Source organism: Squalius cephalus (genome assembly GCF_949319135.1).
Source record: "Squalius cephalus genome assembly, chromosome: 6".
In the NCBI taxonomy this organism is placed as follows: domain Eukaryota; kingdom Metazoa; phylum Chordata; class Actinopteri; order Cypriniformes; family Leuciscidae; genus Squalius; species Squalius cephalus.
Window position 1 is genome coordinate 47000952 of NC_137127.1, and position 14336 is coordinate 47015287.

The 14336-nt window shown below is 36.4% G+C and overlaps 1 protein-coding gene across 2 annotated transcripts in view; it reads left to right on the forward strand.

Annotated features, from left to right (window-relative positions):
• mob2b (MOB kinase activator 2b) overlaps window positions 1–14336 on the forward strand; it is a 57589-nt gene that overhangs the window by 30396 nt on the left and 12857 nt on the right. The window contains exon 1 of one of the 2 annotated variants that reach the window (XM_079873401.1): window positions 7561–7762. The exons of the other annotated variant lie outside the window; for it this stretch is intronic. Coding sequence (XP_079729527.1) covers window positions 7659–7762 — 104 coding nt within the window. The 5' untranslated portion in view covers window positions 7561–7658. Of the gene's footprint in view, window positions 1–7560; window positions 7763–14336 lie in introns of those variants that run through there. 2 annotated transcript variants of the gene reach the window in all.

Sequence of the window (14336 nt, forward strand, 5' to 3'; positions counted from 1 at the left end):
CAAAATTTAGATATCGGTGCATCCCTAATATACTTTTAATATTTAAAGTACACTACAAGCGCACATTCAGTAGAATTAAGCACAAGATTAAACCGTGAGATTAATAATGTTTATTTTTCTTATTTTTTTTTCTTTTTCATTTGAGCATAATTCCTCATTCGATGAGGATGTAAAGGAAAACACAGCTTTGTCAACTTTCCGTGCCATTTATTCAGTGACATACTACAGTTACTTTTTTTGTCTTTTTTTGTCTGTTTTGGTTGTGTTATAACTATAATATCTTTGCACCTAAGAGTGTAAATAACTCTTGTTATTTACAAGTTAAGTTAAGAAGTTTAGAAGGTGGAGGTCGAGCTCTCTGATCAGGGAAGGTTCGACTCTCTCGTTTGTCACTCGGATGTTTTACACGAGGGTTTTGTAAAGCATGTTAGGATTGCACAGCATGAGACGTTCCTCATGAACCTCCTGCTGGGCTTTGTTTGCTTCTGCTGATGGACATTAGAGAACCAGACGGTTGCATAAGTTCCTGTTGAGATCCTCTGATGGCCAGCCAAGCTTTCTCTTTATTCTCAGACGAGGTTTCTAACCTGTCTCTGCTCGAGAGGCGCATGCCGTATCTTTACGAGCGCTTCGTTTGATTAGACCTCAGTGTGATGTCCCAGAGTGCTTTGGTGTCCGTTACACACACACACAGAAGGAGAGATGTGAGACTGAGTAAACTGATAAACCGATAAGACTCACTTTCTGTAAGAATCAGTCTCCACTCTCTCTCTTTCATTCATGTATTCCCTCATTCAGGTCTGGAGTGACTTAAGCTTGTTCTTTTGTTTCATAAACTGTCAATCAAATAATGTACAATTCAAAATGTTAGGGTCTGTATTATTTTTATTTTTTTTATGTGATAGAACGCTTCTAATGCTCACCAAGGCTGCAGTTATTTGATCAAAAATTACAGTAAAAAATATTAGTGTCAAATAACAATATATTGAATACAAAGCTGAATGTTCAGCATCATTACTCCAGTCTTCAGTGTCACATGATCCTTCAGGAATCACTCTAATATGATGATTTGATGCTCAAGAAACATTTATGATTATTATCAGTGTTGAAAACAGCTTCATATTTTTGTGCAAACAGTGAACTTTATTTTTTCATCCTGAATTATTTCATGAACAAAGTTCAAATGGCATTTATTAGAAATCAGAATCTTTTGTAACATTATGTCTTTGTCACTTTTGATGTAACACATCCTTTCTGAATAAAATTATTAGTGTGTGTTCACTTATAGGAAACATTTCTGATTATTATCAGTGTTGAAAACGGTTGTGCTGCTGCTTCATATCTCTGTGGAAACTGAAGAATCCTGTCATAAGATCTTTGATGAATAGAAAGTTCTAAAGATCAACATTGACTTGAAATAGAATATTTTGCTACATTGACACACAAATGTCTTTACTGTCAATTTTGATCAACTTAATTTAATAATCCGTGCCGAATAAAAGTATCGGCTCATGATGCTAATGTTATTGTTTTGGGAATATGATACAAGTGTTCATAAAACAAAGCTTTTGCATTTTATGCAGTTCTTGAAACCTAAATCACACAACATTATGGGATGGAAAATCATTAATCGGACACTATGCATCCTATATTAAATGCCGTTTAGTGGTGCAGGAAATTATATGCAATTATATGTTTAGTTCTTTAGTACAAGTGAATTTGATCTTTGAATGAGGTTTCTGCTCATTTACTGAAGCGAGGAGACGTTAACGCACAGGTGCGGCGCTTCATCTCCACAGTTTCTCTCGCAGGGATGTTTGAGGAAGCCTCTTGTTCAACAGAAAGGCTTGGCTGGTTATTGAGGAAGCCTGTGAACACAGGAAAGCTGTGTGTGTGAACGCGAGCGTCTGGGAAACAATGTATCGGCACATTCCTGCCGTTCTTTTTCATAAGCAGCCGGAAGCAGAGAAAGCACAAACCTTAACCTCGAATATTCCCACAGCACTTCTGCACGAGTTATATAACGCTCAAAGCTTACTCCGGCTGTACTTTCAGAACAATGTTAAGCAAACATCATCGCAAGTCAAACATCAGGTTAAAACACAAGAACATTGTTATTTCTTTTGCCTGTTTAAATTAGTTTAAAATGCAGATTCTTAATATAACTTGGAGCTCCTTATTGTTTAAAAAAATAAAAATAAAGGTTCTTTATTGGCATTGATGGTTCCATGAAGAACCTTTAACGTCCATGGAACCTTTTTAATGCACAAATGGTTCTTTAGCAGAATAAGGTTCTTCATGGTAGTTTCAGGAAGTTCAGTGGCATCGCTGCAACAAAATAAACCTTTTGGAAGCGTTAACTTTAAGCAGTCAATAATTTTATCCCTTAAAACTCATCTTTGATCACCAGAATGACATATTTAAAACATTTTTCCTTTTAAAAGAATGTTTTCATGCCTTAAAATATCTTGAATGTAACTCGACACCCTTGCCTCATTTAGTTGAATATGCAAATGAGCCCCGCCTCCACTCACTCACTCAGCTCAGAGATCCACTGGTTGACGATCACACGTTGATCTGATTGGTTACAAGGTAGTTTGTGACGTCAGAAACACCAGCGATTTCAAAGCGTGTTTTTGAGACTGTCTTTGGTTCACTGCAGTTTTAAGGAGGAAATACTCAGCAATGGTGTCGACTTATGAATTTACACATGGTTTAATGACTTCATAAAACTCATCAGTATATGTTTGGCCAGCAGGCTTGTATTAATAGTGGATAAAAGCAGATGACTGACAAGATATATCCGTAATTAAACTAAACTATACCTGTTCTATCTCCGTACAGCGTATAATCTCTGGCTCTGTGGGCATTATTGTGCGACTCCGGGTCGAAATGAACACCGCTACTGAGAGATTGTCCTGAAAGAGCGTGAGCTCGTGAAGCTCCGCCCCCTGTGCCGGCAGCAGCAGCTCATTTGCATTTAAAGGGACACGCACTAAAACGGCGTGTTTTTCTGAGCCCCAAAAATGTGACAATTTAAACATGCTGTAAAAAATGATCTGTGGGGTATTTTGAGCTAAAACTTCACATACACACTGAGGACATCAGAGACTTATTTTACGTCTTGTGAATAATAGGTGTCCATGTTATAGACATATAAACAACATTAAAAGCTGGATTTTCACCACAGGGGGACTTTAAGAGTATTGCTGTCCATCAATGGTTGCATGTTGAAGGGTTGTTAATCTACATGGTTTAGTCCTCTAGACGCCCTTATCAGCGACAGCAGACTAGAGAGGAACTTATCAGAGACGACAGCCACCGACTTCAGCTCTTTCTCCCGACGACTGTGTGGCTCTCGCACGTATAGGCTAGGCCGACTGTCTTTATCTTCTCTATTTCTGATAAAGTTTTAGGAAAAGTAGTGTGAAGGAGCCATTGTCCTTTCTTTTCATTTCTTTTTCTTACGGGGAACGCTCTGATATGTTTCACAATGGCGAAATCCGAGGAAGATGCGCCGGTTGATTTGGAAAGCGCTCACGGTCTTCTCTGGACCCTCTTCCACAGGTACTCGCTGCTTCTCCGGCTGTAAACAGCGCTCGCATTCATTCAGCGGGCCTTCTCATAATATAGTGCTGTGGTTTTGCTAAACCTGATACAGAGTTCGACGTTGGCATGTTTGCAAAGGGGAACTTGAAAAATTCTGGGATCAGCTCAAATATACTAAGCTAACTTAATTTCCTAGGTGTATTTTCACAATCCCTCTTGCATCTTTAGGGAGTCGATTACCCAAAAAATTCAAGGTCCATATTTTATTTTCTCCTTTGAAACGCAAAATAAGAGGTTTGACAGGTTTTTCCATACACAAATGGATGCTGATTATAACGGTCAAGCTCCAAAAAAAGCAGCATGAGAGTAGTCAATATGATGGCTTTTAATGTTGTTTATGTGTCTATGTGGTGTTATTAATCTGCTTTAAGACAAAGCATGTGTAAGTTCATAAGTCGACAGCATTGCTGAGTATTTCCTCCTTAAAACTGCAGTGAACCAAAGACAGTCTCAAAAACATGCTTTGGTGTTTCTGACGTCACAAACTACCTTGTAACCAATCAGATCAACGTGTGATTGTCAACCAGTGGATCTCTGAGCTGAGTGAGTGAGTGGAGGCGGGGCTCATTTGCATATTCATAGAACCGCAGGCAAGGGTGTCGAGTTACATTCAAGCTATTTTAAGGCATGAAGAACTTTTTTCAAGGAAAAACTTTTAAATATGTCATTTTTGGTGATTAAAGATGAGTTTTAAGTGATAAAATTTGTGTTTGAGAGCTTTGGCAGAGATTAGCGTGATTAATGATAAAAAAAAAAAAGTGTTTTCCTTACCAAATATTGGTTTTAAAGGTCCCGTATTATGCCTCTTTTCTCAAGATGTAAAACTGATGTCCCCAGAGTGTGTATGTGAAGTTTCAGCTCAAAATACCCAACAGATAATTTTTTACAGCATGTTTAAATTGTCATTTTTTGGGGCTCAGAAAAATGAGCTGTTTTAGTGTGTGTCCCTTTAAATGCAAATGAGCTGCTGCTGCCGGCACAGGGGGCGGAGCTTCACGAGCTCGCGCTCAGTCTCTCAGGACAATCTCATCTCACGGAATGATGATAATATCAGAAACTCTCAGTAACGGTGTTCATTTCGAGTCGGACAATAATGCCTACAGAGTCAGAGTGCTGTATAGAGATGAAACAGGTATAGTTTAGTAGTTTAATTACGGTTATTATAACGTATTTGTCATCTGCTTGTATGTATCCATTATTTATTAATAGCCTACAAGTCTGCTGTCTGAATGATGATCAAACATATACTGATGAGTTTAATAAAGATATTATTTATGCTCTAACAGCAACATTACACACTAACTAAAGTTTGAAACATGGGATCACGAAGAACGGGACCTTTAAAAGAATTAGTTCGTTCATGATACTTTTTTTGTTCTTTTCTTGTGTTTGGAGGTAAAAATCACCTTAAACTATGGAAAATTCGAACATCTTAAAAGGGTTGGAATGAAGTGCTGGTTAATAATTTGTCGTTTTTAATCTATTGTGGTGTTATTTTTAATGCTTTGGAGAGATTTCACCGGTCAACTGCATTAAAGTGCGATCACATTTACCATTTTGTGGCACAATTGAAAGAAATTCAAAAGCAATCCAGAGTTTCGCTAGAAAGTTGGTCACTCAAATCCGCCATTTAACAGAAATCTGCTTGGATTTAGTTCGTGACTTCATACATCGCTGCAGTTCTCTGCACATTTCACCTAAATTGCGACCACACCTTTTAGAAGTGAAGATCCTTTGTAACTAAACATATATCCAAGATATTTTGGTCCTGTGAGGTAGAAAGCAGGTGCCTATCTTACACTCCTACAGCACTAAACTTCCTAAGAAAACACTCGGCGTCTACACGTTTGCGTCACTGCTTTCGCAAGAGAGTCTCATTTTCTCTCACCTGTAGAGGCAATGAAAGAGTCTTCTGTTCGTTTCCCTGGACAAACACCGTCTGTGAAGGCTCTCGCCCGACGTCAGGCCGCTCTCCTGTCCGCTCACACAGGCCTCATTATGTTCAACACTCCCACGTACAACCCTGACGCCCAGGCCTCGGTTTAGAAACGCTTTTTCCAGCATTTATTTCAGGCTGACCTTTGAAAGCTTGTGCAGTAATAATTGAAGGCTGACGCTAGTGTTTAGATTAGGGCCAGCCAGGATATTAACAGGTAATGCAATGGACACTTTTAGCATTATGACCTTCATTAATAAGTTTCAGATAAAAATAAGCTGTCATGCATGTATGATGACTTCTATGCATATTCTATATATATAATATATGATATAATATATGATATATATATATATATAATGTATATGTATATGTGTATGATATAATATATGATATAATATATAATATAATATAATATAATATATAAGCATGCACACATTCACACGCTATACATATACAGTATATGTATAGCGTGTGAATGTGTGCATGCTTATTTTTATATTATATATTACCAGAAAAGCTAAAGCGGGCGATGCATGGAGCCGCTGAGTCTCTATCTAGCATGTGTTTGTCAGTCTTGGCACGCTGTTAGATGACTTAAATACTAAAATGCTAGTCCCGGGGCCAGACCGGCCCTCATCTTCCCGCTGTCGAGTCTGAACATGCGCTCGAGCTCTGCAGAAAAATTCCAGTCTGATGTTCACTGTAAATGACAGTGTCGTGACATGCATTGTTGCACATTAGCAGACTCCAGTACGTCACGGCTCCGTCAGAACATGCGGCGGCGATGAACCCGTTATGTAAACGCTTCATGGGAAGTTTACACATCGAGCGGTTATTGTAATGTTCTGCAATATACAAGTATTGTAAACTACATTTTGGTCGTTCTCTTTTTTATGACCTCATATCAGTGTTAAAGTGTAAAGTTTTTGTTAATATTTCTATTTAGTTTTTATATTTTCTCTTTCCATTTTAATTTAATTTAAAGTCTTAGCAATATAGTTTTTGTCATGTGTTGGTCTTTTTAAGTTTTAGTTTTTTAATTTGAGTTATTTTATTTCCTTAAATGAGAAATGTTGGCAGATGTCCGGATATATATATATATATATATATATATATATATATATATATATATATATATATATATATATATATATATATATATATATATATATATATATATATATATATATATATATATATATATATATATATATATATATATATATATATATATTTAATATATATATATTCATATTTAATATATATATATTCATTTAATATAGTTTTTATTAATTTAATAGGCTAGAGTTTTTATTCATTTATTTATTCATTTTTATTCTTATTTTTCTATTCTAGCTGAGATATACTGTATATAATTTATTCATTTTTATTCTTCATTTAATATAGTTTTTATTCATTTATTTATTCATTTTTATTCATTTAATTATTTAAGCAACTGATTTATAAATGTGACCAGTTAATACACTTTAATTATAAAACTATGTATGTCCTTGTTGCTTTAAGCGTGTTACTGAATGTATACAGTATTTTTTCTTTTTTATTCTTTTTCTTTTTTTTTTATACAAATTCCAGGCAAAATGAATAATGTCTATAAAAATGCTATTTATAAATGATCACATAAATAGTTATGTATCCTTTGAATGGTTGATAAACAAAGAGTTTCCAGTGAGGAAAAAGTTGTAAATAAGACACTCAAATACTTGGTGTAGCCAATAAACGACGAGTTGTTTCTTTTATATCTGCATTATATTATTCCAATATAAGTATTGGAATCATATGTGTTTGTTCCCCAGTGTGAGTGCTTTTCTGTGGTTTTAGTAAAACTCCAGTCTTACTGTACCCAAGATCCAAGCGCATTGTTCTCCACATCCAGTGTGTGTTGGGAGTTTCATGGATGAGTTTTTTTTTTTTTTTTTTACCATTCCAACTATTGCGCCTTGGCCCCGCCCATCTGTGCTGTGATTGGCCAGAAGTTCAGCTGAAAGAGAAGAGACTCCGAGCCTCTGTTTTGCATGCGATACTCCTGCGAACTCTGGACTGACTTTATCACAACCTATGATCGAGTCCGTCAGACCGGGCTCTTTACGACATGGTCGGAGATCACAGCATAACCGGAGACAGCCTAAAAACAGCCTCTCCTAAAAACGGATTAAGCTGTAAAATGGTCCTTCAGGCGGTTGGCAAAGTGCTGAGGTAACTCTCCTGTGCTCGTTCACTGATTTAAATGATCTTTTCACTGCACTTCTCCACAGTGCGCTGACACGCGTGCGCGCGCCACAGGAATGCGCGCGCGTGTCTGTTGACGGAATGGAACTTTCCACTTTTCCACAGTTAGCAGTGCAACTTTAATGTGCGAGTGATATGCATGTTTGGCAGGTTTCTTTAAGCAGTAAGCATATAGTATCTTTCCACGTGAGGCTCTTATAGATCAGTTATTATTAGACTGAATGACGGCCATGCCAGCGCAGTTATTTCTGTGTCAGTGGACCAAAAGGTGCACCGGTATTTTTAGGCACCATATAGGCGGTTTATATATATACATTATATATAGTCCATCACTGTCACACCTGTAGCCTACTCACTGCCTGCGTTGTTGAATGTGTATAGCTAATATGAATATAAACATTTGTATTGTGCATGGTTTTATCCAACACTACTAACCGTATACAGTAGCAGCAAAATGATGCTTACAAAAACTGCTGATATTTGGGTTTGTTAGAAATAATGTCACAAAATTAATATATAAAATGCCATGGAAAATCCGTCGTTTTAATGCATTTATCAATAAGCTGTATGTGAAAATAATCTATCTATCTATCTATCTATCTATCTATCTATCTATCTATCTATCTATCTATCTATCTATCCATCTATATATGTGTGTGTGTATATATATATACATTATTTATTTATTTATTTATTTATTTATTTATTTATCTATCTATCATCTATCTATATATATCTATATGTGTGTGTGTGTGTGTGTATATATATATATATATATATATATATATATATATATATATTATATGTATTTATATGTATGTATGTACAGTACAGGCCAAAAGTTTGGACACATTACTATTTTTAATGTTTTTGAAAGAAGTTTCTTCTGCTCATCAAGCCTGCATTTATTTGATCAAAAATACAGAAAAAAAATGTAATATTGTGATATATTATTACAATTTAAAATAATTGGTTTTCAATTTATTATACTTTAAATTATCATTTATTTCGGTGATGCAAAGCTGAATTTTCAGGATCATTACTCCAGTCAAGCACATGATCCTTTAGAAATCATTGTAATATTCTGATTTATATGAGTGTTGGAAACAGTTCTGCTGCCTAATATATTTGATGAATAAAAGGTTAAAAAGAACTGCATTTATTCAAAATAAAAAATTGTTTTTTAAATATAAATCTTCTTTATCACTTTTTATCAATTTAACACATCCTTGCTGAATAAAATTGATTTATTTAAAAAACAATAAAGGAAAAAAATTACTGACCCCAAATTACTGACCAGTAGTGTATATTGTTGTTATAAAAGATTTCTATCTTGAAAACATTTGCTTCTTTTTTTTTCTTTTCTTTTTTCTTTTTCTTTTTTTTATTCATCAAAGTATCCTAAAAAAGTATCACAGGTTATGAAAAAATATTAAGCAGCAGAACTGTTTCCAACTTTGATAATGAATCATCATATTAGAATGATTTCTAAAGGATCATTTGATAGACTGGAGTAATGATCCTGAAAATTCAGCTTTGCATCACCGAAATAAATGATAATTTAAAGTATAATAAATTGAAAACCATTATTTTAAATTGTAATAATATATCACAATATTACATTTTTTTCTGTATTTTTGATCAAATAAATGCAGGCTTGATGAGCAGAAGAAACTTCTTTCAAAAACATTAAAAATAGTAATGTGTCCAAACTTTTGGCCTGTACTGTATGTATGTATGTATGTATGGCTAAACTTTCCATGAGAATAGATAATAATCAAATAATTTCTGGGAACCCTTAAAAAAAAAACACACTATCATTACAGTTAGTTGCAATACAAATGTTTTTTGTATAAATGTAGTGTCAGACTTTTGGACCTCTATATCGTGTGTAAAGTGCATATGTTTGTCTAGGTAGACTAGGTAATGCTGTCTAGGCAGTGTCGTAGGGTTCAACACAACCATAATCTTTATTTACTATTTAGTTGGTGCTTTTTATCCAGAGCGAGGCTTTGGCTCTCAGTCTCTACAGTGGCGGCGAAGACCTGATTATGAATATTCAGGTGTGTTTGAGTGAATAAGTAATTGTGTGCAGTCTGGCCGATAGCGCTCGTGTTGTTCAGAGTCTTCAGGTGAGAAACTGATACTGATAGAAGACAGAAAGAGGTTGTACGATTGTACGACGTTGGCGATTGTCATCTTGGCCTTTCTTATTACACGTTCATTTCTCTGAGAACCAGATGATATTCTTGTTAGTGAGAAATTGTCGTCCTATTAGATGCTTGATAACTCCAGGGATTATCACATACTTGATAAATACTACTAATTCCTCTCCAGCTCTTGAAGTTTGTGCGGTTATGATTGGATATGTGTGATGTCTGCATTGCTATTATGAATGATGCACTGTTTGGATCTGTAGTTTTAATAACTTGCAACCAATTCTAACCATAGAGTGATTATATGAATATTATAGATTTACAATGTCATAAATATGCCACACCTTTGCCTGAACTTTAAACATCTGGATTATACAGCAGAATTGAGTTCTGTTTGCATCACAATAATAATACAGATCGTTTCAAAGCGGCTTCACAGCAATAAACTGGAAAACAGTGAAGCTGTATAAATTGGATTTGTGGAAAAGTGATTTTAATGCAATAATCGGCGAGCTGTATACTATAGCATGAGTGTCAAGCTGACATCCGTCTAATTTTAGTCTCATAAAAACAGTCTTGGCGTTCCTCCTGACTGTGCATTCCCACAGACTGTGGCTTTTCAGAGAAAGGACTAATTTGATGTTTCTATAATAGTCTTTTAAATGGCACGTTTAAAGGCCTGGAGAATGGAGATTGGTGGCTGGTCAAGTCAGCCAGTCTGGAGTCAAAATGGGGTTTCGTTGGCTTGGTACATATTGACCGAGGCTGAACCTAATCTTGCAGATTTGCTAATGTGTTTTAGGGTGGGATCAGGGTCTGAGGAAATATGCGGAGACTCCCTAATTTGAAGCGACTTCGCCTTTTAAGTCGTCCAATAGAGCAGAAGGATTAACCCAAATATCAGGCTTTCTGAGCACAAACCCTAATGACAGTGAGAATCTCTGCCCATTCATTTGCCTATAATTTCATATAATTTATTTTTAAAAACAATTCCACCTCTTTATTACTAAACATGCTTGACATTTTTCTGAACCTGAAGGTCAGTTCTTACGTAGGCCTGTCATGTTTCTGAATAGTTTAAATAGTTAACATTCTGGTTTAGATTAATGCATCTTGGTGTATTTAATAACTTAAACCAATTTTTTTTCTTTAAATGCATCAAGATGTGCTATCCTATAGATTAAATACGTTTGAGTTTAATAGCATTGTTTTCTTTTATACATTGCACAATGCATTAATAAAGTAAGGAGAGTATCTTATCTCCATCTTAACTTCGAAAGTACAGAGATACGTCAGCAAGTCAGTGGAATGTTTTCCAGCGTGTCTCGCCCATAATGGACTAGGCATGTAGCTTCTGAGTATTTGCCAAACAACATGCCCTGAGAATAAAAATAGGCTCGATTCGACACGGTCAAACGTTCCTAATCCCGTTTATAGCTCAAACCTTTCACATCTCGCAGTCTGAGAGCGACACCAATCTCTGATCGCATCTTGCATGATCATTCATAACAAAACTGAGCACGTCTCGTTCCCACAAACACCAGCTAAACGTGAAGCAGACTCGACGTGTCTTTCCTTTTGGGAGTCTGGAGTTTAGTTGAGTAGATTATGATCCCGGGAAGGAAGTTAGTTACAGCTATTATTAAGCATGTCTATTGCATCATTTGACGTTCCTGAAAACCACATGCACGACTACAGTACGCTTTCTGAGGAAAACAAGTCAGACGCTGACGTCCTCCTCCCTCTTTTATTAGCCATAAATGGAGTCAAACGCAGCCGGTTTGTAATCAGACCCGTTCCTAATCAGAACTCACTGTTTGGGGTCAGTGGACTGATGGGTAATCAGCAATAACTGCTTCTTTAATCATAACTATAAAGTCTGCATATGTGTTTAGCACCTTCAGTGTCTGAGAGACGATCAGCCCTCGGATGGATGATCACATTAGTTTTTTTGCGTGCAAATATATCATGGTTTTCTGTGCCTTTTTTTTTCCTCTTTTGGTAGTTGCAAGTTAAAAGCCTGCAGATGTTCAGAGCTTCTTTTCAATGAGGATAGAACAAGTCGAGATGGTTATCTTTGTCTGTAAGAGCAGAGCTGAAAACCCCCTTATAATCTCGAAAGAATGCAGACAACCTTTGATCTGTACAGTAGTGTAATAAAACCGGTATATTACTGTAAGTTGGTAAGGTATGAGCTGTTTTGTATGAAAATTTGAAGCAGATAATGTATGGTCACACTTTTTTAATGGAGTGTATAAAAATGGTTTAAAGAGGCCATTTTATACCCTTTTACACAGTCTTGATGTTTTTGGTCTCTACTAGAACTGGTTTTCCTGCTTGAATGTTGATTATTTTCCTCATATTCTCCATTGTTGCGGCTCCTCTCTTCCCAGTCTGTCAGTAACGCTCTGTTTACTTCCTGTCTCTATGAAGCCCCTCCTTCTGAAAAGCACACTGTGCTCTGATTGGTCGGCTGGAGCAGTGTGTTGTGATTGGTCGAGCGCTTCGAGTGTGTTTGGGAAATGTCCCGGCTCTTACCATAACTGCAGGTTTAACACACTACTAACTAACTCAACCAGGCCCCGCCCCTTTATTCTGCGTATGAATTATTTAAATGAGGAATATTCTGACGTGTTCATTACCGGAAGAAACTCAAGACTACAATGGAGGCATTTCAGGAGTTCAGAAGAACTGGAGCTTCTTCATGCTCAAACAGCAACATTACAACCTAAAAAAAATAATAATTTTAACTTTTAATACTTTTTGCAAGAATTTTTTCATGTTTAATTCAGTGTGCCGTTGCTTGCCATTGTTTGTGATTTAATTGTGAAATTTATTAGCAGTTTTGGAGTGAATTTTCCACCAAATGTGTTCAGTGTATAGAGGAATATAAATGTGCATCAGGAAACATGTGTTGTGCTGTGAATGAGTCTGTTGGTCTAGAATGAAGCTTCACATTGGGAAGCAGCTGTGCTGTGAAACGCTGGTCTATTAAAGCGAGTCTTTGGCTCATGGTGCAGCGAGGACTAAAGAAGTGTCCTGTTGCGGAGTCTCTCATGGGCCTTTAGACTTGCAGTTGTTGAAGTTTGAATGGTCCTTTGTTTCTGCATCTCTTCATGTGTTGGCCTGAAGTGGTGCTGCAGGCTCAGGCCATCTCTGCACGGTGCACTTGTCAGTCTGTCATGTGTTTGGAGTTACAGCATTGAGTAAAATAATGTGTTGTATCCAGTTAAGCACCATTGCTCAGTGAACATCGAGTGCACACGCACATCTGTCTGCCGTTGATGCATTGAACGAGAGCAGATCTCCAAAGGCAAGTTATCATTCAAAAAGCAGATGTAATACCTTGTCCTAACTGGACGAGATGCGATAAAATTCCAGCAATAAGCAGTTTGTCTGTCCAGTCCAGATGCAACGAACTACGAGAGTGAGTCAATCAAAAATTACAGCCAATCAGAAGCGTGTGTGGGCGGAGTCTCTGTGCAAACGCACTGCACTCGCAACCAAATCAGTCCAAGATCACAGCCAATCAGAAGAGCCTGTGGGCGGAGTCTCTGCAAGCACACTGCAATCACAACCAAGTTGAAACAACTAGTTTCGCAACTAGTGCGAAATAATGCAGGGTTTTCCAAATGGGAATTTGTGAGGAAACTGTAGGGGGGTTGTCAGTTGAAAAGCTAATTAATTAATGAAATCGAATGTTAAATGACATAAATATATGGGGCTGCACAATTAATACACATAAAATCACAACTGATTGAATCAAACTGCTGGATTTAAATTAAATCAGTATATTCTGTTGCGCTGTGTGTTTCAGAGTGAAGAGCGGCTCTGTGTTCATTTACACGTGCAGATTACGGTGATTTCAGTGACACACTTTGTTCACTGTAAATACTGCATCTTTGTAAGGACAGTGAGGTTAACATGCATTTTGGGAACCCAGTGTGCGCTCTTCACTTTATTTAAACATTCGCATAATTTCCAGCATTTCTGTGGACAGAAGTTTACTGCATTTCAGCAGCATTCTTCCAAATATAAAAACATTTAAAACATTGGAAAGTAGGGGTTTAAGACTTTTTTTTTCTTTTTTTTTTACAGTACAACTGTTATTTATAATATATTTGTAATTTTTATAATTAGATTTTTTGCAGCCCTATATATTACTTGAAACGAATAGATTACATTTATTTGTATCTGTCTACCTGCATGTCATTTGACCATTAACCAACATCAGAGAACCGTGAATGTGCAAATGTGTTGTCCAATTGAAATTTTATACAAATTGTAATATATTTTACTTCTAAGGTGCTCGGCTGACATAAAAAGTTTGTGAGATTTGGAGGATTTGATGTTGATCATTTTGCCAACACTCCTCTCTGAACGGG